The 25,155-nt window shown below is 40.5% G+C and overlaps 1 protein-coding gene across 4 annotated transcripts in view; it reads left to right on the top strand.

Moving 5' to 3' along the window:
* Positions 1 to 25,155, top strand: part of LOC129851070 (cadherin-4-like) — a 450,252-nt gene that overhangs the window by 375,546 nt on the left and 49,551 nt on the right. For all 4 annotated transcript variants that reach the window (XM_055917262.1, XM_055917261.1, XM_055917259.1 and 1 more), the window contains one exon: positions 5,412 to 5,567. In XM_055917262.1, the coding sequence (XP_055773237.1) occupies positions 5,412 to 5,567 (156 nt within the window). The remainder of the gene's footprint in view (positions 1 to 5,411; positions 5,568 to 25,155) is intronic.

Genomic DNA, 25,155 nt, shown 5'->3' with positions numbered 1-25,155 from the left:
TCAATCATCAAGTTTGCGGATGACACTACAGTGGTAGGCTTGATTACCAACAACAACGAGACGGCCTACAGGGAGGAGGTGAGGGCCCTCGGAGTGTGGTGTCAGGAAAATAACCTCACATTCAACGTCAACAAAACAAAGGAGATGATTGTGGACTTCAGGAAACAGCAAAGGGAGCACCCCCCCTATCCACATCGACGGGTCAGTAGTGGAGAAGGTGGAAAGTTTTAAGTTCCTCGGTGTACACATCACGGACAAACTGAATTGGTCCACCCACACAGACAGCGTTGTGAAGAAGGCGCAGCAGCGCCTCTTCAACCTCAGGAGGCTGAAGAAATTTGGCTTGTCACCAAAAGCACTCACAAACTTCTACAGATGCACAATCGAGAGCATCCTGTCGGGCGGTATCACCGCCTGGTACGGCAACTGCTCCGCCCACAACCGTACGGCTCTCCAGAGGGTAGTGAGGTCTGCGCAACGCATCACCGGGGGCAAACTACCTGCCCTCCAGGACACCTACACCACCCAATGTCACAGGAATACCATAAAGATCATCAAGGACAACAACCACCCAAGCCACTGCCTGTTCACCCCGCTATCATCCAGAAGGCGAGGTCAGTACAGATGCATCAAAGCAGGGACCGAGAGACTGAAAAACAGCTTCTATCTCAAGGCCATCAGACTGTTAAACAGCCACCATTAACATTTAGCGGCCGCTGCCAACATACTGACTCAACTCCAGCCACTTTAATAATGGAAAAATTGATGTAATAAATGTATCACTAGTCACTTTAAACAATGCCACTTAATATAATGTTTACATTCCCTACATTACTCATCTCATATGTATATGTATATACTGTACTCTATATCATCTACTGCATCTTGCCATCTTTATGTTATACATGTATCACTAGCCACTTTAAACTATGCCACTTTATGTTTACATACCCTACATTACTCATCTCATATGTATATACTGTACTCTATACCATCTACTGCATCTTGCCTATGCCGTTCTTTACCATCACTCATTCATATATCTTTATGTACATATTCTTTATCCCTTTACACTTGTGTGTATAAGGTAGTAGTTGTGGAATTGTTAGGTTAGATTACTTGTTGGTTATTACTGCATTGTCGGAACTAGAAGCACAAGCATTTCGCTACACTCGCATTAACATCTGCTAACCATGTGTATGTGACAAATACAATTTGATTTGATTTGATTTGAAGTCAGCAGTGGGATGCAGGGTAGTATGCATAGCCGGCACTGTTATCATCCTCTTTTACCACTTCCCCAAATCTTTCCCAAACATTATTTTTCTGGCCCTCCCTTCTCTTTTCAATTCAACAGCTTTTCTCTTATTGAATTAAACTCTGACCAGAGGTGTCATGCCCATTGGGGGCACAGGGGCACGTGCCCTATTACATTTGTTTGGTTTTTCTCTGTAATACTACTAGCCACTTAGCAATTTTATTAAGTTGGCTTTAGCTATCCCAGATAGGTTCCCAATCTCCCGACTTCATAACTAGCTACCAGCTATCAATCAAGTTAGAGTAGCTAGCTTGTCTAACTGTCTTAGCTGGCATTCCTGCTGGCAAGGTTGGTAGAAATTAGAAAAGCAAGCAATAATTAAATGTACTGAATACGACTCGTTCAATCTTTTACCCAGATTTTAGTAGAGATGCAGAGAAGCGTATGTAGGTTCTTCTTAGGGATAGCCCCTTTTCTTTAAATTGTCGCCTAAAATGACATACCCAAATCTAACTGCCTGTAGCTCAGGCCCTGAAGCAAGGACATGCACATTCTTGGTACCATTTGATAGGAAAGACTTTGAAGTTTGTGGAAATGTGAATTGAATGTCAGAGAATATAACACAATAGATCTGGTAGAAGAAAATACAAAGAAAAAAACAACCATTTGTTTTCTACCACCATCTTTGAAATGCAACAGAAAGGTCCCAAGCCATCACGCTGGTTGTAATTCCGATGGTGTCCACAAGATGGCAGCAGTGTATGTGCAAAGTTTCAGACGTATAACTTGAAGTATGAGCAAACTACATGACATTTAGTGTGAAGTCACCCAGGTACATTTGGGCAAATCGTGAAGGAGACATTTACATTCACATTACATTTTTCTGCAAGATTATCATCAAATCTGTATACTTGGACTTTGATTTAGCTTTTCCAGTATTAGTAGCAATATTATAAGTTCAACATTTGCAAACACCAAGTTTTCATAACTTCATAGCTCTCAATATTCTTATAATTTTTGTCCAAAAGGAAAAGGCTTGCTGTCGCACAAGGTTAGCAGGTTTTCCAATACTCCCGTAAAGCCCAGCTCATTGGCTATCTAGCTAGCTTTGTTTGACCCCGATTGGTGCTTATTTGACAAAGTTACAGACGATCAAGTGAAGAGCGCCCGCATCATCGGCGTGCCATGAACGCGTCGCTCTTGACCAAATTTGGTGTCCTATAGGATATACTACACCCCTAATGATATAGTGAAGTCTGATTACATTCTATGATCTCTGAGGAATAAATACGAACATGATTTGACTGGTTGAAACAACGTTTAGGGTTAGATTTGAACAGATTCCTTTCTTTGCAAATTGAACGAATGGCAATACAAAATCAATTGTGCATGCTATGTGGACCTTTTTAGGATATGAAAAATGATTTTATCTGACAAAACTACACTTCATGTTGTCTCTGGGACCCTTTGGATGATAAATCAGAGCAAGATTTCAGAATGTAAGTACACATTTCACCTTCAGAGGTGAATTTATCAAACTATTGCGGTGAAAAAAGTATTTTGTTGTTAGGTGCTCTCCTCAAACAATAGCATGGCATTTTTTCGCAGTAATAGCTAATGTAAAGTGGACAGTGCAGTTATATTAACAAGAATTTAAGCTTTCAGCCGTTATAAGACACTTATATGTACCGACATTTGTTGTTTCTCTAAAATCTGCGATCGTGAAACATGGCGCTGCATGATTTACAACTATCCCTTTAACGGGACGCCTATCCCTAATTAAAGAAAGAACCACCAGTCAGGAGGATACAAACAGCTCAATCTAAGGTATGCTTAGATATGCAGATTTTTTTTTATTTTTTTTACATAGAATTAAGCATAATAGTTATGGCTCTAGCTTGCAGGAAAAAGCTGTTTCAGGTGTTTGAAAAATGCACATTGTCCGGATGGGGGCATGGTCCCTCTATGGACCTCCTCCCAGCCATCCTCACATACAGTACCAGTCAAAAGTTTGGACACACCTACTTATTCAAGGTTTTTCTTTAATTTGACAATTTTCTACATTGTAGAATAATAGTGAACACATCTAAACTATGAAATAACACATATTGAATCATGTAGTAACCAAAAAAGTGCTAAACAACCACACATGCGTAGATCATCTGTTCAGTTACTCTGCGTCTCACAAAGACACGGCGGTTGGAACCAAAAATCTCTAATTTGGACTCTTTGGACCAAAGGACAGATTTCCACTGGTCTAATGTCCATTGCTCTAGTTTATTGGCCCAACAAGTCTCTTCTTATTATTGGTGTCCTTTAGTAGTGGTTTCTTTGTAGCAATTCGACCATGAAGGCCTGATTCACGCAGTCTCCACTGAACAGTTGATGTTGAGATGTGTCTGTTACTTGAACTCTGCGAAGCATTTTTTTTGGCTGCAACCTAGGACATTCGTCCTCACGTCCTTGGAAGAGAAAATTTTATTTTCGTCAACAGGTTTATATAGTGGTGAAAGAAGGGCGTGTTTCATAGTTTACAACCAAAGTCTGTTCACTTGGGCTCTGAGTGAGCAGAGTTTCTCTATGACAAACCGTTCTCTCATTTAAGAAGCTAAAATTACATTTAGTCTTTTCACAAATAGTGTCATATTTAAACATTTAAATTGCACAACAATTCCATGTGAATCTGATAACTAGAATGTGTCGACTTTCCAAGATACAGTTTATGTCATCCTGTCATTAGTAGTAATGTCTCATACAACAACTGATCTGAGATCATATTCATTAAGTACCAACGTATATTTTCAACTGGTTGGATTACCGAAATATGGTTCCGTTTCCCACTTTTCGATGTTACCAGACTCTCTATGTTACAAAGGCTTTACAAGAATCAACTTTATGAAGTAGAGAGAGAGAAAAGGGTAAAGGTATTTATGGGGGTCATAAACCTCCCCTCAACAGGCCAACGTCATGACAGAAGCTTTCAAAGTTCTTGAAATTTTACGCTTTGACTCACCTTCATGTCTTAAAGTAATGATGGACTGTCGTTACTCTTTGCTTATTTGAGCTGTTCTTGCATAATATTGACTTTTTGGTCTTTTACAAAATAGGGCTATCTTCTGTATACCATCCCTAACTTGTCACAACACAACTGATAGGCTCAAACATATTAAGAATGAAATAAATTCCACAAATTAACTTTTAACAAGGCACACCTGTTAATTGAAATGCATTCCAGGTGACTACCTAATGAAGCTGGTTGAGAGAATGCCAAGAGTGTGCAAAGCTGTCATCAAGGGAAAGAGTGGCTACTTTGAAGAATCTCAAATATAAAATATATTTTGATTTGTTTTATATTATTATTATTTTTATTATTTATATTATGATTTGAACACTTTTTTGGTTAATAGATGATTCCATATGTGTTATCTCATAGTTTTGATGTCATCACTATTATTCTACAATGTAGAAAATAGTAAAAATGACAACAAAAAAACTGAGTAGGTGTGTCCAAACTTTGACTGGTATTGTACTTTGTGCCTCCTCAGATCTTTGGGGTGCATGACTCCCCTGACTCTGACATTGTCCTTTTTAACTCAGTGGATCGAAGTTAACTTTTCCCACCGAAGTTCCCTCAAGCATTTGGTGATTGGCATTTGGCGTGTCTAGGCTACAGTCATGCACTAAAGCAGGGGTGTCAAACCCATTCCACGGAGGGCCGAGTGTCTGTATGATTTTGTTTTTCCCTTTCAATTAAAACCTAGACAACCAGGTGAGGGAAGTTCCTTACTAATTAGTGGCCATAATTCATCAAGTACAAGGATAGAGCGAAAACCCGCAGACACTCTGACCTTTTTTGTACCCATTGCCTAATGCCAGAAAAAAATAATGAAAGAAAAACTTAAATGTAGCCTATAGATATGGATTGCACAAGAATTATACATTTATAGATTTTTTATGCATTGTTTTCTCTTTATTCAGCCAGCCTGCCATCCACCTGCCCTTCATCCACACAATATTTCATGACCCTGCCGATATAACTGCTGGTACTGTTGGTTATGAGTCAACCCGCGCATCACTATTGCCCTCTACCACTTCTGAGCCATGCTTTGAGTCTCATACAACATGTCATCGTGTTTATATCTCCCTCTGCCAGATCCGCTCGGACCAGGACCTGGAGAAAGGGATACGCTACAGCATCACTGGAGCAGGGGCGGACCAGCCTCCCATTGATGTGTACAACATCGACCCTGTGCACGGCAAGATGTTTGTCACCAGACCCCTGGACAGAGAGGAGAGGGCCTCCTACCATGTGAGTTACAGTGCGTGTTACGGTCGCTCCACACATCTGTTGTGTGTCTGTCTATCTGTTTGTCTGGGTGTCTGTCTGTTCGTCCATCTGTCTGTGCAGGATGGCTGTTGTAATTCTGTCACACTGACACAGTGAGACTGAGTGAAGCCTCAGATTCTGAGTACAGCCTTTTGTATGCTTTAGCAACACTGTCATGTTTATGCCAGACTGTCCTTTCTGAGTTATGATAAAAGTGTGAAATGAAAGAAAGAAAGATTGCCTTGACAAAGCACAGATTTCTGCAGCCATTCAAGCTGTCAATTAGGCTTGAATTAGGTTTTTCAGCAGAGAGAGAGACGGTTTGGAGAGGAGGGTGTTTGTCTTTAACGGCTAATGAACAGTCGATGTTCTGGGTGTTGCGTTGGTGTTGTGTTTAGGAATCACATGACAGCAGGGGCAACCCTTTCTTTGTCTACAGCTGGCTGTTTACCCCCATCAGACTGGAGCATGTTCCCCATGAACTCTGCAGCTACATGCTGCCTCCTCTCTTCTGACAGCTTTATATTTAGCACACATCTGCCTCTTACTGTACACACTTCAGACATGCTCACAACATTAGATATTTCCTTAGAATAGATTAAATATTTCTTTCAAATATCACAGATATTTGCTTTACATACAAAAATGTACCACGAAAGAATGGGAGACATAGCATAGGCCAGACAGACATAACAAACCAGGGGTTGAAACCAGTTCAGGAAACAGAAACGAAAACTGGAAAATCACTACATTTTTAGAGGAACAGAATCAGAACCGCGAACAAAAGGGATCTACAGCATACTAGAACCATTATTTTAAGTTTGGAAATAATGTTATTTTACAATCCTGGCATTCTATTCCAGTCTCAGAATAAACGTGCCAATGCAAAGCCCCCACTTTGTCACTTAGAAACGTATTCCAATGTCTGCCTGCCAGCTAAAAATCTTTGCCTGTGCGTGTGTATGAAACACGACCCTCCTGATATATATATATATATATATATATATATATATATATATATATATATACACTGCTCAAAAAAATAAAGGGAACACTTAAACAACACAATGTAACTCCAAGTCAATCACACTTCTGTGAAATCAAACTGTCCACTTAGGAAGCAACACTGATTGACAATAAATTTCACATGCTGTTGTGCAAATGGAATAGACAAAAGGTGGAAATTATAGGCAATTAGCAAGACACCCCCAAAAAAGGAGTGATTCTGCAGGTGGTGACCACAGACCACTTCTCAGTTCCTATGCTTCCTGGCTGATGTTTTGGTCACTTTTGAATGCTGGCGGTGCTCTCACTCTAGTGGTAGCATGAGACGGAGTCTACAACCCACACAAGTGGCTCAGGTAGTGCAGTTCATCCAAGATGGCACATCAATGCGGAGGTGGGAGTGGAGGTGTAACCTGGCCAGGCTAGCCCAGTGGTGTCAGGTCTCTTTGCGAGCTGGTGGATGTTAGTACACCTGCTCCTACACCTCTTGGCATGGGAGGGATCAATAAGTCAGTCAGGTCATAGGGCGCTCGTTAAGGTCTATTGAACTGGACAGGCAACTGTTAACAAGCCTGAGCCTGAGTGGAGCCTGATGTTGGAGCTTGGTGTTAGAGCCTGACAGGAGCTCGTTATTAGAGCCTGATAGGAGCCTGGTATTATAGCCTGGGGGGAGCTTGGTATTAGAGCCTGAGAGGAGCCTTGTGTTTGAGCCTGAGAGGAGCCTTGTGTTTGAGCCTAAGAGGAGCCTGGTGTTAGAGCCTGAGTGGAGCCTGGTGTTAGTCACCCAACCGGTAAGACAGAGATAGCACTAGACTTTCACTTTATGAATTACCTGTGAAGAACCTTCTCTGCTCTTTGCTTTTACGTTGGTTGGCGTAGATAACTTTATATGTGACCCACCACTTTGGTGATATTTGACAACATTTTGGTAAAGTAGAGACTGCAGTTGAGAAACAATGGGAAAGTAATTCTGCTTTGAAAGTTGATACATTTGTAACCCCCCTTTTGAGAAAATGTCCCATGAATGTTTTTGGTACACCTACTGGAGAGCTCTTCTTTGTCTACACCCATTCAGCATCACTCACACATTCTTAAGCCTTAGCCCCACCCAATCTCTTCAAGAATTCACATGTGAGGCCTTGTGCTAAACAGAGTGAGTTAGGTAGTGTAGTAAAAAAACAAAAACTTTCAATACTAAAAGTGGTGAAAGTAGTAGTAAAATATGTTATCTAGTCCTTGGCCTATATCCTAATCTGACTTTGGTGTAGGTCATGTTGTTCTTCACATTACCATCTCTAGTAAACACGCAATATATTAAATCAAATCAAAGTTGTTTTGGCACATGCACAGGATGTAGAAGGTGTAAATGGTACAGTGAAATGGTTACTTGCTTAGTGGAGTCTTTTGTTTAGTCTTTTGTCTAAACAATGAACCATAATCCCAAGCCATACAGTACTACCATGTACCATGCATGAATCTGCAGGTAGCTAAAGCTAACCAACTAGGTTCAATGTTAGCTAGCTAGCTATAGGCTATAGCTAGTAATATAAATGGCTTTCTGAGATAATAACAATATTACTACAAAGATCATACACGTAACATTAGCTAGCGAGCCAGCCAGCTAATGTCTGCTAGCTAGCTAACATTACACGTTAACTTGCGGTGAAAATGACTTTCCCAAAAAATTTGAAACGTATAATGTCTGAAAATGTAGCTAGACTTTTGCCCATATACATGGATGAACGCTTCTCCCCCTCTGTCATGGATGCCATGGTTGCCCTTAGTTTGAAGGTGTAATCCGGAGACAGGTGTTTTATACAGCAGGCTTCTGTGTTCTCTTTTCAACTCCCTCCTCATTTGCAATCATACTCTTCTTCCACCGGGCATTCTACTTATTTCAAACTTGGTCAACTTCTTCTGTGACAACAGTACTGTTGATCGCCATTTCTTCCCCATCCCTGTCATCAGAAGACTCTACAATGTCTGGTTCAATGTAAATGTTTTTACCTACATCAAGGATTTCCTCATTGTCTGATTCATTTTCAGAGTCAGAGAGAGTCAACATGGCATGATCGTCCACCCGAAAGTAGTCCACGACAATTATTCCCCACGGATCTTTGTCGATATGCATGTTAAATTCAGGGCAGCAATATTGAGAGCAGTAGCAACAATTTTGCAGTTCTTCATGATATAAAAACAAAAAGCCGTGGTAGCAAGGATTATCTACACATACTGAGCAGCTCATGTTATAGACAGAAGCATGCTGCATGGCAGATCAATATGAACTTATCTCTCGGCATGTCCAGCCCATCCATTATCTCAGTCAATCATGGCTAATGGGATGGTTCGTGTCTTTTTCTGTGGCTAAACCAACTAGGTTCATAATTTAACCATTTTATTCGTATTTATAGATGGCATGCACGTTTGCTATTAAGGCGCTTGAAAGTTCACATGTTCCGAAGGCATTTCTGCCCCCCAATTTATATATTTTTATAAAATGTTTGTATCAGTTTAAATGCCTCTCGTGTTAAGTAGTGATGTGCGACATACGCCTAGCTTCCTGGAATGGGTCACATATGTTCTGGTCTGTTCTTTGATATGAAAGACATGACTGGTGTTTTTGACAGACTTCCATCAGAGGAAGAGGAACTCTGAGGTTAGCGTGTGGGTGTAGTTTTGTTTTTCTCCACATACAGCTGTAGGGAGAGAGCAGCTGGGAGCCAGCCAAGAGAAGTGTGTGTGCGCGCGTGTGTGTGCATTTGTGTGTTTTGATGAAGATGTTGACGGGTGTGCCTGGGGGGAATTGGACAGACCCCATCAGTGGTTGCTGTGGCGGCGCTGGTGGTTGGCGATGCGTTTCTCAGGCCCGCCCTCCAGCATGCTAATGATGGCCCAAAATCACACATTAGCAGTCCACACACACTGCTTACACACTCCTCACACACTCTTCCAGGCTCTCAGATCAAATGTCCATTGGTTCCGTCATCCCCCATCCCCCTTACACCACACACCATGCAGAATCCACAGCTGAGGAAACAGATTGGGCTTGTTTTTTTGTTGGCGTTTCTCTCTTTGTTTGTTTGTTGTGCTCTGGCCTAGTGAAACTCATCGTCTGGGGGAATATTAAGTGGCTGAAGCAACAGCATTTGGACGTGTTTATACGGTGTTTGTGTGTGTGTGTGTGTGTGTGTGTGTGTGTGTGTGTGTGTGTGTGTGTGTGTGTGTGTGTGTGTGTGTGTGTGTGTGTGTGTGTGTGTGTGTGTGTGTGTGTGTGTGTGTGTGTGTGTGTGTGTGTGTGTGTATTTATGTGCTTACGTGTGTGTGAGAGCAGAAGTCAGTCAATGTGAAATCTGTCAGTGTGTGTGTTTCCACACCATGTGGAACAGACACAAAGCAAGATGATTCATTTTTCCAAGAAGGCAGGTGTCGATGCTGTAGCTTGAGGCTCCTCTTTGGCATTCAGCCCTCTGGCGCATTCTAATGAACATTGCCTCTTTCTGTGAATAGTAAAGATATTATGTTTGTCAATGTTGTACTTGCTGTAATAAAAGGGTCCACTGCTCACATGACTGTGAAGGTGTATGAGAAAGACAACCTCCAACACAAGTCTCTCCATCTCGATCTGGGTTTTCATGGCTTTATTTTTTAAAGAGCTATTGGGAGAGACAATGATGGTGTTCTTTGCCTTTCAAATATAATGATGTCTAGAGCTGTGAGACATCATTAGTCAACATGGGTATTCAGTTTATTTTGTCCATCCACACCAGATGAGATCAGGACACGCATGTTGAAATATCAAAACGAAGTCTGAACCAACTTTATTAATTTGGGGACAGGTTGAAATGCATGAAACAATCACGGCCATTTAGCTAGCTTGATGTTGATAGCTAATTTGTCCTGGGATATAAACATTGGGTTGTTATTTTACCTAAAATGTACAAGGTCCTCTACTCCAACAATTAATTCACATATAAAAGGGTAAATTTAGTTAGTTTCTAGTAATTTCTCCTCCTTCAGTCTCCTTCTTCTGACTTTATATGACTGTTGGCAACCAACTTTAAAGTGCATTACCACCAACAACTGGACTTGAGTGTGAACCTCATTTAATCTTTCAGTCACCCATGTTGGTATATGCTCCTAAAAACCAATGAGGAGACGGGAGAGGTGGGACTTGCAGCACGTCAAGCATCAAAAATAGAAACAAGTTATATTTTTGCACCTGGCTACGCAGACGCTAGTTGATTGAATACCATGTATGTGTAAATATATTTTGCAACGTGCGCGAGCGGTGTGGTCAGCATGTTATGGTCTCTCACTGTTTCTCTCTGTATCTGTCTCTACTGGAATTACACGAGACATGCTCCTTCCATCTCTCTTTCTCTCACCCTACTCGCTCTCTCTCCGCCTTCTCTCTCTCTCTCTGTGTGTGTGTGTGTGTGTGTGTGTGTGTGTGTGTGTGTGTGTGTGTGTGTGTGTGTGTGTGTGTGTGTGTGTGTGTGTGTGTGTGTGTGTGTGTGTGTGTGTGTGTGTGTGTGTGTGTGTGTGTGTGTGTGTGAAACACAACAAACTTTTGTGGAATTGCTTATCTCAGTAACAAGACACTGTGTCCAATCAGTGGTGTGGCACAAACCTACCAGGATTGTTGTTTTCCCTGGGAGAACAAAAGCCAGACAACTCATGAGTTGTGTTGAATAGAATAGTCTAGGTGTTATCTGGGCCTCTCCCTGTGTCAAATCAAATTTTATTGGTCACATACACAGATGTTAGCAGATGTTAATAAGAGTGTAGCGAAATACTTGTGCTAGTTCTGACCGTGTAGTAATATCAAACTAGTCATCTAACAATTTCACAACAACTACCTTATACACACAAGTGTAAAGGAATGAATAAGAATATGTACATATAAATGTATGGATGAGCGATGGCCGTGCGGCATAGGCAAGATGCAGTAGATGGTATAGAGTACAGTATATACATATTGGATGAGTAATGTAGGGTATGTAAACATTATTTAAAGGGGCATTGTTTAACAGAATTGATATTGCAAGCGAAAACCTGAGGAAAATCCAATCAGGAAGTGCCACTTTCTTTGAAACATCTCTGTTCTTATGCATCCCTATTACCCATTTAAAGGCATATCAACCAGATTGCTTTTTCTATGGCATAAACATTACAAAAAATACATGTTGTATAGGAAATGATAGATACACTAGTTCTTAAAACTTCTTGCAACTATAGGGGGTGCTGTTTCGCATTAGCATAATTTGCTCTACAGATTAAACTGCCTAGTACTCAATTCTTGCTCGTACAATATGCATATTATTGTTATTATTGGATAGAAAACACTCTCTAGTTTCTATAGCCGTTTGAATTATGTCTCTGAGTGGAACAGAACTCATTCTACAGCACGTTTCCTCCCAGTGAGTGAGTTTTCAGAACTCTTGGCCTCTGGTTCCAGATCAGTTTTAAAGCCACTGTTAATCCTATGAGGATACAAACACTGCCCACGCCTTCCTCTAGATGTCAGTAAGTGGTGACAATTTGAATGGAGTCGATTGCGCAATCATGGGCTCTATAAATCACCAAATACCGGAAGTAGCGTTCCTTTGGACTCTGCGCTCAACGCAAGAAGGATATCTGACTGGCCTTTTTCCAAGCCTTGGTTTAGCCAGTAATATAGCGTCGGTCATCTTTTTACTCGTTATAGGTGTTAGAAACATCATAAGGTAGTTAATTTAAACCGTTTTATAGCAATTTATATCCGTTTAGTGCGATTTTGAGGCATTGCTTTGTAATACACTTTGAAGCTCCGGGCACGTTTCGGGGTCCCGGTCGTACGCTAGTGGGCATTTCGACGGACAAGTGGACATCTTTCGACCAAAAGAAGATTAGACCCAAGAAAGGAATCATTGCCCAAGATTCTGATGGGAGAACAGCTCATAGTAAGAACAATTTATGATGATAAATCGTGTTTCTGTCGAAAAACGTTAAACGCTTATGCCGCCATTTTGTTTGCTATAGCTTCGCTTGGCGCAAACTGTATTGAAAAGTAAGGATAATTTAAAAAATGTAATTCCGCGATTGTATTAAGAATTAAATTGTCTATCAATCGCTGTCCACCCTGTATTTTTTAGTCAAGTTTATGAGTATTTATGTATAAAACTAGATCACTGTCTAATATGGTGCACGACATTTTCTGACCAGCTGTGCTACTTTTGTCATTGTCTAACCATGATTTTGGTGGCTAAATATGCACATTTTCGAACAAACTCTATATGTATGTTGTAATATGATGTTACAGGAGTGTCATCTGAAGAATTCTGAGAAGGTTAGTGAAAAAATTAATATATTTTGGCGATGATAACGATATCGCTCTCTTTGGCTTGAATCAGTGTTTGCATATGTGGTATGCTAATATAACGATTTATTGTGTTTTCGCCGTAAAACACTTAGAAAATCTGAAATGTTGTCTGAATTCACAAGATCTGTGTCTTTCCATTGCTATGTGCTGTGTATTTTTAAGAAATGTTTTATGATGAGTAAATTGGTAATACAAGTTGCTCTCTGTAGTAATTCTAGTCGCTTTGGTGAGATTTGTGATGGTGGCTGCAATGGCAAACTATGATTTATACCTGAAATATGCAAATTTTTTACAACAAAACCTATCCTGTACCATAAATATGTTATCAGACTGTCATCTGATGAGGTTTTTTCTTGGTTAGTGGCTATCAATATCTTAGTTTAGCCGAATTGGTGATAGCTACTGGTGTTGAGAGAAAATGTTGGACAAAGAAAAATTGTGATTTTTGCTAACGTGTTTAGCTAATAGATTTACATATTGTGTCTTCCCTGTAAAACATTTAAAAAATCTGAAATGGTGGCTTTATTCACAGGATCTGTATCTTTCATTAGGTGTCTTGGACTTGTGATTTAATGATATTTAGATACAACTATTTAATTGTGACGCTATGCTAATCAGTGTGGGGGGGGGGGGGGGGGGGGTGCTCCCGGACCCGGGGTAGAGGCTCGTGAAAGGTTAATGCAATCGCCGTGTTAGAATTCTAAAAATAACTTAATTACGATATGCAGTTTACGTTATGGCGAGAGCGTGCCCAAAACCTGGCCGCAAACTACTAGTACACATGTACGACAGATATATGAAATAACATCATAAAATGGGTCCTACTTTTGATGATCTTCCATCAGAATGTTGTACAAGGGGTCCTTTGTCCAGAACAATCGTTGTTTGGATTTAGAATGTCCTCTTCTCCAATCAATTAGCACGGAAAGCTAGCAAAGTGGCGCAAAGCTCTCCTTCCTGAACATACGCAGACAAAGCAACATGCCTAACGTCCCCAAAAAAATTCAATAATCTAATAAAACTATATTGAAAAAACATACTTTACGATGACATTGTCACATGTATCAAATAAAATCAAAGCCGGAGATATTAGTCGTCTATAACGACAGCTTTACAGAAGGCAATACCAGGTCACTTCTCGCGCGTTCCAGAAAACAGGAAATTGGGGTCACGTCATGCCAAGAGCTTTTATTCGACCTCAGATCATGTTATACACTCCATTTCTTTTCTCACTGCCTGTCATCATCTAGTGGAAGACGTATGAAGTGCATGTATACTTATAAATATCAAGGACATTTATAGGCAGGCCCTAGAACAGAGCATCGATTTCAGATTTTCCACTTCCTATCAGGAAGTTTGCTGCAAAATGAGTTCTGTTTTACTCACAGATATAATTCAAACGGTTTTAGAAACTAGAGAGTGTTTTCTATCCAATAGTAATAATAATATGCATATTGTACGAGCAAGAATTGAGTACGAGGCTGTTTGAAATGGGCACCTTTTATCCAGGCTACTCAATACTGCTCCTGCAGCCCAAAGAGGTTAAACTCACAGACAAAATGTTGACCGTTTTGGAAACTTTAGAGTGTTTTCTATCCTAATCTGACAATTATATGCATATTCTAGTTTCGGGGGCTGAGAAATAGGCAGTTTCAAATGGGTACGTTTTTTAGCCAGAAACGAAAATACTACACACTCTACACTACCTTAGCTATCTTGGGAACAGCAACAATGGTGGCCCTCTTGAAGCATGTGGGAAGAGCAGACTGGGATAGGGACTGATTGAATATGTCCCGTAAACACACCAGCCTGCTGGTCTGCGCATGCTCTGAGAACGCGGCTAGGGATGCCGTCTGTGCCGGCAGCCTTGCGAGGGTTAACACGTTTAAATGTTTTACTCACGTTGGCTGCGGTGAAGGAGAGCTCGCAGGTCTTGGTAGCGGGCCGTGTAAGTGGCACTGTGAGCAAAGAAGTTGTTTAGTTTGTCGGGAGCAAGACGTCGATGTCATCAACGGGAATGGTTTTCATTTTGTAATCCGTGATTGACTGTAGACCGTGCCACATACAGTTGAAGTCAGAAGTATACATACACTAAGGTTGGAGTCATTAAAACAAATTTTTCAACCACTCAAAAAATGTTTTGTTAGCAAACTATAATTTTGGCAAGTCGGTTAGGACATCTACTTTGTGCATGACACAAGTAATTTTTCCAACAATTTATTGTTACTTATAATTCACTGTATCACAATTCCAGTGGGTCAGAAGTTTACATACACTTAATTGACTGTGCCTTTAAACAGCTTGGAAAATTCCAGAAAATTATGTCATGGCTTTAGAAGCTTCTGATAGGCTAATTGACATAATTTGGGTCAATTGGAGGTGTACCTGTGGATGTATTTCAAGGCCTACCTTCAAACTCAGTGCTTCTTTGCTTGACATCATGGGAAAATCAAAAGAAATCAGCCAAGACCTCCACAGGTCTGGTTCATCCTTGGGAGCAATTTCCAAACGCCTGAAGGTACCACATTCATCTGTACAAACAATAGTATGCAAGTATAAACACCACGGGACCACGCAGCCATCATACCGCTCAGGAAGGAGACACGTTCTGTCTCCTAGAGATGAATGTACTTTGGTGTGAAAAGTGCAACTCAATCCCAGAACAACAGCAAATGACCTTTTGAAGATGCTGGAGGAAACAGGTACAAAAGTATCTATATCCACATTAAAACGAGTCCTATATCGACATAACCTAAAAGGCCGCTCAGCAAGGAAGAAGCCACTGCTCCAAAACCGCCATAAAAAAGCCAGACTACGGTTTGCAACTGTACATGGGGACAAATGTCCTCTGGTCTGATGAAACAAAAATAGAACTGTTTCGTTATGTTTGGAGGAAAAAGGGGGAGGCTTGCAAGCTGAAGAACACCATCCCAACCGTGAAACACGGGGGTGGCAGCATCATGTTGTGGGGGTGCTTTGCTGCAGGAGGGACTGGTGCACCTCACAAGATACATGGCATCATGAGGCAGGAAAATTATGTGGATATATTGAAGCAACATCTCAAGACATCAGTCAGGAAGTTAAAGCTTGGTCGCAAATGGGTCTTCCAAATGGACAATGACCCCAAGAAAACTTCCAAAGTTCTGACAAAAAGGCTTAAGGACAACAAAGTCAAGGTATTGGAGTGGCCATCACAAAGCCCTGACCTCAATCCCATAGAAAATGTGTGGGCAGAACTGAAAAAGTGTGTGCGAGCAAGGAGGCCTACAAACCTGACTCAGTTACTTCAGCTCTGTCAGGACGAATGTGCCAAAATTCACTCAACTTATTGTGGGAAGCTTTTGGAAGGCTACCTGAAACGTTTGTCCCAAGTTAAAAATTTTAAAGGCAATGCTACCAAATACTAATTGAGTGTATGTAACCTTCTGACCCACTGGGTATTTGATGACAGAAATAAAAGATTAAATAAATTATTCTCGGCCTCCCGGGTGGCGCAGTGGTCTAGGGCACTGCATCGCAGCGCTACTAGCTGTGCCACCAGAGACTCTGGGACTCTGGGTCTCAGACACTGGAAGGTCTGTGGGGCGACGCACAATTGGCCTAGCGTCGTCCGGGTTAGGGAGGGTTTGGCCGGTAGGGATATCCTTGTCTCATCGCGCACCAGCGACTCCTGTGGCGGGCCGGGCGCAGTGCGCGCTAACCAAGGCAGCTAGGTGCACGGTGTTTCCTCCGTCACATTGGTGCGGCTGGCTTCCGGGTTGGAGGCGCGCTGTGTTAAGAAGCAGTGCAGCTTGGTTGGGTTGTGTTGTGTTTCGGAGGACGCATGGCTTTCGACCGTCGTCTCTCCCGTACGGGAGTTGTAGCGATGAGACAAGATAGTAATTACTAACAATTGGATACCACGAAAATTGGGGTGAAAAGGGGGTAAAATTCTAAAATTCAAAATCATTCTCTCTACTATTATTCTGACATTTCACATTCTTAAAATAAAGTGGTGATCCTAACTGACCTAAGACAGGGAAGTTTTGTAACGGCTTTCTTCTGTGGACGAAGGAGAGGACCAAAGAGCAGCGTGGTTAGTGTTCATCATGTTTAATAAAGACAATAAACGTGAACACTACAAAATACAAAACAACAAATGTGAAAAAAACAAAACAGTTCTGTCTGGTGCAGACACACGAAGACAGAAGACAACCACCCACAAAACCCAACACAAAACAGGATACCTAAATATGGTTCCCAATCAGAGACAATGACTAACACCTGCCTCTGATTGAGAACCATATCAGGCCAAACATAGAAACGGGAAAACTAGACACACAACATAGAATGCCCACTCAGCTCACGTCCTGACCAACACTAAAACAAAGAAAACACAAAATAACTATCGTCAGAACGTGACAAGTTTTTACAAGGTTTAAATGTCAGGAACTGAGTTTAAATGTATTTAGCTAAGGTGTATGTAAACTTCCGAATTCAACTGTACGTCTCGTGTCTGAGCCTTTGAATTACGACTGTACTTTGTCTCTATATTGACGCTTAGCTTTTTTGACTGCCTTGCGGAGGGAATAGCTACCCTGTTTGTTTTCGTCATGATTCCGGTTACCTTGCCATGATTAACCTGTTGGGGATGGGGGCGCTGTTTAGACTATTTATGCTAATGTGGCTAATTTTTTAAACGGCTTCCCACAAAATCCTTGATCGTACAATATGCATATTATTATTATTATTGGATAGAAAACAGTCTATAGTTTCTATAGGAGTTGAAATTTTGTCTCTAAGTGGAACAGAGCCCATTCTACAGCAATTTCCCTGACATGGAGTCAGATTTGAGAAACGTTGGCCACTTTTCTGAAGTCATTTAAACGGGCACTGTCGTTGCTATGACTATACGGACACTTCTTACGTCTTCCCCTGGATGCCTTTACGTGATGACGATTCCAACGGGCTCGATTGCTCGTTCACAGGCCCTACAAATGAAAAAAACCTTTAGCTAGCAAGTCTTTTCTTGCTGCGTAACGCGCGTGGAAGACACCGACCCTCTCCTGTTCCAAGCATTAGTTTAGCCTGTTATATTTCTCCGGTCATCTTTTCACTCGTTATAGGAGTTACAAACATCACAAAGTAGTTAATTTAAAGCGTTTTATAGCAATTTATATCCGTTTAGTGCGATTTTGGGACATTTATTTTTGCAACGATGTGAAAAGTTGGTCACGCTTTTCAGTTCATCCCGAACGTAGTTGACATTTCCACATGGCAAGAGGACAGCTTTCCACCAAAAGACGATTTCTCCCAAGAAAGGATCCTTTGCCCAAGATACTGATGGAAGAACAGCTCAAGGTAGGACATTTTTATTATGATAAATCGTGTTTCTGTCGAAACATTTTAGTGGCTTAGGACGCCATGTTTTTTGACGTAGCTTCGCTTGGCGCAAACTGTATTGAAAAGTAAGGATAAATTAAAAAATGTAATAACGCAATTGTATTAAGAATTAAATTGTCTATCAATCCCTGTCCACCCTATATTTTTTAGTCACGTTTATGAGTATTTATGTATAAGAGTAGATCACTGTCTAAGTGGCGCAAGGACGTTTTCTTTACCAGCTTGTCTACATTTCACATTGTCTAACCATGATTTTGGTGGCTAAATATAAACATTTTCGATCAAACTGTATATGCATGTTGTAATGTGATGTTACAGGAGTGTCATCGGAAGAATTCTGAGAAGGTTAGTGAAAAAATTAATATCTTTTGGCGATGTTGACTTTTATCGCTCACTTTGGCTAGAATCAATGCTGGGCTGCTAATTGCTATGTGCTAAGCTAATATAACGATTTATTGTGTTTTCGCTGTAAGACACTTAGAAAATCTGAAATATTGTCTGTATTCACAGGATCTGTGTCTTTCGATTCGTGTATGCTGTGTATTTTTACGAAATGTTTGATGATTAGTAGTTAGGTAAACACGTTGCTCATTGTAATTATTCTAGTCCATTTGTGATGGTGGGTGCAATTGTAAACTATGCCATCTACCTGAAATATGCACTTTTTTCTAACAAAACCTATCCCATACCATAAATATGTTATCAGACTGTCATCTAATGAGTTTTTTTGTTGGTTAGGGGCTATAAATATCTTAGTTTAGCCGAATTGGTGATGGCTACTGGTGTTGGTGGACAAATAAAAGATGGTGGAATATGCTAATGTGTTTTTAGGTAATAGATGTACATCTTTACATATTGTGTCTTCCCTGTAAAACATTTTAAAAATCGGAAATGTTGACTGGATTCATAAGATCTGTGTCTTTCATTAGCTGTATTGGACTTTAATGTGTGAAAGTTAAATATTTAAAAAAAATATTTTTTTTGAATTTCGCGGCACTGGTTTTTCAGTGGGGGGGGGGGGGGGAGTGCCGCTAGCGGCACGCTGATCCTAGACAGGTTAAAAGCAGTGGTTCGCGCTTTCAGTTTGCTGCCATCAATCCACGGTTTCTGGTTGGGTAAGATTTTAATAGTCACCGTGGGTACAACACCACCGATGCACTTGCTAATAAACTCGCTCACTGAATCAACGTATACATCAATGTTGTTGTCTGAGGCTATCCGGAACATATCACAGTCCACGTGATCAAAGCAATATTGATGTTGGAATCAGATTGGTCGCACCAGCGTTGAACAGACCTGAGCACGGGCGTTTACTGTTTTAGTTTCTGTCTGTAAGCTGGGCAACAAAATGGAGTCGTGGTCAGATTTGCCAAAAGGAGGGAGATGGAGGGCTTTGTATGGGTTGCGAGAGTTAGAGTAGCAATGATCCAGAATGCTGCCAGCCCGGTCACACATTCGATATGGTGATAACATTTGTTTTCAGATTAGCTTTGTTAAAATCCTCAGCTACAATAAATGCAGCCTCAGAATATGTGGTTTCCAGTTTACATAGAGTCTAATGAAGTTCTTTCAGGGCCATCGAGGTGTCTGCTTGGGTGGGATATACACGGCTGTGATTATAATCGAAGAGAATTCTCTTGGTAGATAATGCGGTCAGCATTTGATTGTAAGGAATTCTAGGTCAGGTGAACAAAATGACTTGAGTTCCTGTTGTTGTTATGATCACACCACGACTCCATATTCATAAGGCATACACCCCTGCCCTTCTTCTTACCAGAGACATGTTTGTTTCTGTCGGCGCGATGCGTGAAAGAAACCGGATGGCTGTACAGACTCTGATAACGTATCCAGAGTGAGCCATGTTTCCGTGAAACAGAGAATGTTACAATCTCTGATGTCTCTCTGGAAGACAACCCTTGCTCGAATTTCATCTACCTTGTTGTCAATAGACTGGACATTGGCGAGTAGTATACTCGGGAGCGGTGAGCGATGTGCCCATCTACGGAGCCTGTCCAGAAGACCGCTCCGTCTGCCCGGTCCATTGTCCTTGGTGGTTGTCCAAACAGAGGATCCGTTTCGGGAAAGTCATATTCCTGGTCGTAAAGTTGGTAAGTTGACGTTGCTCTTATATCCAATAGTTCTTCCCAACAGTATGCAATTAGACTTAAGATTTCCTGGGGTAACAGTGTAAGAAATAATACATAAAAAAATAAATACTGCATAGTTTCCTAAGAACGCGAAGCGAGGCGACCATCTCTGTCGGCGTGTGAGCTGAGCAGCACATACCCTAGCCTGTATCTCCCTTCGAAGTTTTGGGAACTTATGTTTTTGGTTTCCCATTGGTTCTGGGAACGATGCCATAACTTTCTTAACCGTTTAAAAAAACGTTCTGAGGACGTAAGGGAAAATGTTGCCTCTTCTGGGAACGTACATTTTTAGGTTGCAGGGAGGTTCTGAGAATGTTTTACTATGGTTCCCTGAAGGGTTCCCTGGGCGTTTTCTTTTGCGTTCTGAGAATTGAAATTATAGGTTATTTGAGAACATGTTTCAATAAGACTTTTAATAACACTACTAGCTTAGGTTAACCTGTTTTGGCTGCAGCCCGACGTCGGTACACATGACAACATCCAGCTCAAGTGCAGGGCGCGAAATTCAAAAGATATTTTTTTTAAATATTTAACTTTCACACATTAACAAGTCCAAGACACCAGATGAAAGGTACACATCTTGTGAATCAAGCCAACATGTCCGATTTTTAAAATGTTTTATAGGGAAGACACAATATGTAAATCTATTAGCTAACCACGTTAGCAAAAGACACCACTTTTCTTACTCCATCAGTTTTTACTCCATCAGTAGCTATCACAAATTCGACCAAATAAAGACATAAATAGCCACTAACCAAGAAACAACTTCATCAGATGACAGTCTGATAACATATTTATTGTATAGCATATGTTTTGTTAGAAAAATTTGCATATTTCAGGTATAAATCATAGTTTACATTGCAGCTACAGTCAGAAATTGCACCGAAAGCAGACAGAAAAATTATAGACACCAACGCCAAATAACTAAATACTCATCATAAAACATTTCTGAAAAATACATACAGCAATTGAAAGACAGGCATCTTGTGATTCCAGACAATATTTCCGATTTATCAAGTGTTTTACAGCGAAAACACAATATAGCGTTATATTAGCGTAGCCACAATAGCCAGAAACACTTGGGCGCCGACGACCAGTTCACATGCACGACAGATATTAGAAATAGCATCCTAAAATGTTTCTTACTTTTGGTGATCTTCCGTCAGAATGTTGGACAAGGTGTCCTTTGTCCAGAACAGTCGTTGTTTGGATCTGGAACGGCAAATTTCCCTCTTGATTTAGCATGGGCACTTGCCAAGTGGCACGGATCACTCCAACGTCAACAAAGTCAGAGAACGGAACACGGCAAAACTCCCGAAAAAATTTCAATAATCTGATTAAACTATATTGAAAAAACATACTTTACGATGATATGGTCACATGTATCAAATAAAATCTAACCCGGAGATGTTAGTCGTCCATAACGACAGCTAAACAGAAGGCAAATCCATGTCCCCTTTCGCGCGCTCCAGAAACAGGAAATGGACGGTCACGTCATACAAAGAGCTTTAATTCCACCTCAGACCAAGATAAACACGAAATTTCTTCTCTCACCACCTCTTGACAACCAGGGGAAGGTCTATGAAGTGTACGCAGACTCTTACGTTTTATGCCCATGTATAGGCAGGAAGTTGAACAGAGCATTGATTTCAGACATTCCACTTCCTGGTCAGGAGATGTGCTGCAGAATGAGTTCTGTTTCACTCAGAGAAATAATTCAAACGGTTTTAGAAACTAGAGAGTGTTTTCTATCCAATAGTAATAATAATATGCATATTGTACGAGCAAGAATTGAGTACGAGGCCGTTTGAAATGGGCACGATTTAACTGGCTACTCAATACTGCCCCTTGCAGCCATAAGAAGTTCATTGTTTTAAATTCCAAGCACAGATAGGACAAACATTAATTAATTTCCTTCAGCATTAATCATGCAAACACATTTATTCTTCATTGTGGCATGGCGTCAGTGAGATTCAAAACTATGCTCTGCTGTTTTCTATCCATGGAATTAGTCCACTGTGCCACCATGATGTAGCTAGCATGCCATGTTTTTTTACTCATACAAAGCAGTTTATTTTTGGCTATTCAATCAGACTCCATTTGAAAGGAAACAAGCACACATTAAGATCAGGTGTGGCCAATTAGTGGGCATGGCCAACACACCTGAAGACACTTAACAAGACAGAGGATAGAGAGAGTTTTTTTCATGCTCAGAATGGAATGTATATATTTACAGGATCGGTGTCCCCCCCCCGCGGGACGGTTGAGCTAACGTGCGCTAATGTGATTAGCATGAGGTTGTAAGTAACAAGAGAATTTCCCAGGACATAAAGATATCTGATATGGGCAGAAAGATTCAATTCTTGTTAATCTAACTGCACTGTCCAAATTACAGTAAATATTACAGTGAAAGAATACCATGCTATTGTTTGAGGAGAGTGCACAGTTATGAACTTGAAAATGTATTAACCTTTTACGTCTGGGGGTTCCGTTAGCGGAACGTTTCGACAACATCCGGTGATATTGCAGAACGCGAAATTCAAAATAAATTAGAAATATTTAACTTTCATACAATCACAATACACCAAAATAAAGCTTAACTTCTTGGTAATCCAGCCACCGTGTCAGATTTGAAAAAGGCTTTACGGCGAAAGCAAACCATGCTATTATCTGAGGACAGTACCCCATCAAACAAACACATGACAATCATATTTCAACCCGCCAGGCGCGACACAAAACTCAGAAATAACAATATAATTCATGCCTTACCTTTGAAGAGCTTCTTCTGTTGGCACTCCAATATGTCCCATAAACATCACAAATGTTCCTTTTGTTCGATTAATTCCGTCGTTATATCCCCAAAATGTTCATTTATTCGGCGCGTTTGACTCAGAAAAACACCGGTTCCAACTCGCACAACATGACTACACATTATCTAATAAGTTACCTGTAATCTTGGTCCAAACATTTCAAACAACTTTCCTAATCCAACTTTAGGTATTTTAAAACGTAAATAATCGATAAAATTTAAGACAGAATAAACTGTGTTCAATAGCGGATAAAATGAAAGTGGAGTGTGTGCCAGGTCGCGCACCCCAAACACAACAGTACATTAGACTCGACACTCAGTCTGAACAGCCATACTTCTTCATTACTCAAAAGAAAAACATCAACCAATTTCTAAAGACTGTTGACATCTAGTGGAATCCCTAGGAACTGCAACCAGATGCCTCAGAAATCTAGATTCCCATAGAAAACAAATTGAAAACAGTCACCTCAAAGAAAATTAATTCTGGATGGTTTGTCCTCGGGGTTTCGCCAAATAAGTTCTGTTATACTCACAGACATAATTTTAACAGTTTTAGAATCTTTAGAGTGTTTTCTATCTAAATCTACCAATTATATGCACATCCTAGCTTCTGGGCCTGAGTAGCAGGCAGTTTACTTTGGGCACACTTTTCATCCGGACATGAAAATACCGCCCCCTATCCCAAACAAGTTTTAATAAACCAATTAGGCACATTTGTGCAGACTTGATATGACATTTTGAACAGAAATGCAATGGTTCATTGGATCAGTGCAAAACTTTGCACATACACTTCTTCCATCTAGTGGCCAAAATATAAATTGCGCCTAAACTTGAATAATACATTGTGCCCTTTCTCTTGCATTTCAAATATGATGAAAAAAAATTATAATATTAAAAATGCATGTTTTTTCTGTGTATTATCTTTTACCAGATCTAATGTGTTATATTCTCCTACATTAATTTCACATTTGCACAAACTTCAAAGTGTTTTCTTTCAAATGGTATCAATAATATGCATATCCTTGCTTCAGGTTCTGAGCTACAGGCAGTTAGATTTGGGTATGTAATTTTAGGCGAAAACTGAAAAAAAGGGTACGATCCTTCAGAGGTTCTTTGAACATTATTAATGTTTTCTTGTGGTTTTATGGAAAGTGTTCTGAATGTTCTGAGAACAGGACTTTAAATAGGACCATGAAGAAACCTGCAAAAAACGTTATGCTGAAGTTTTGAAATTCCCCCTGAAGAATCATTCCCAAAACGTTGTCGGTAGGTTGTATGCAAAATAACCATAGGACAACCACTCTCTCACCAAGCTCTAAGATTCGTATGGTTCTCAGAACATTACACGCTAGCTGGGCTATGTTTGGACACAACATGTTAGAATCACTTTTTCTTATTGGCAATTATCAACACAGGCACTCCAACGGGCTCTCTCTGTCATGCCAAATAAAAGACTGGAATTATTGCTTCAATTGTGGAGCTTCCAATAAACATACCTCTCACAACCAACAGTCAGAATCAAGGTTGTTCTGAAACTAAGCTGTGCATGGCCGGATTTCAATGGTGGGCGTTAGTGGATTTTCCTGGACACTCTAGTATGCAATTACATTAGACACACTTGTGGAAGAGATCTGAAATGACAGGATTAATTGCAGTTACAGGATTAATTGCTGTTATGTTTGTCAATATGTCTCTTTTGATGTTTCATGTCAATCAGTACTGCATTAATTAGCCTCAACGTTACCATTGCAGTTACAGGATGAAGTCCAGCCTGTATATACAATGTGTCCTGTTATGTTTATGTCAATGTCTCCTTTGATGTTTTGTGTCGATCAGTGCTTTTTTAGTTATCGTCAAAGTTACTGT

Source organism: Salvelinus fontinalis, chromosome 3, assembly GCF_029448725.1.
Source record: "Salvelinus fontinalis isolate EN_2023a chromosome 3, ASM2944872v1, whole genome shotgun sequence".
In the NCBI taxonomy this organism is placed as follows: domain Eukaryota; kingdom Metazoa; phylum Chordata; class Actinopteri; order Salmoniformes; family Salmonidae; genus Salvelinus; species Salvelinus fontinalis.
The sequence above is the reverse complement of the archived record's forward strand: the minus strand, read 5'-3'. Positions and strand labels throughout refer to the sequence as shown.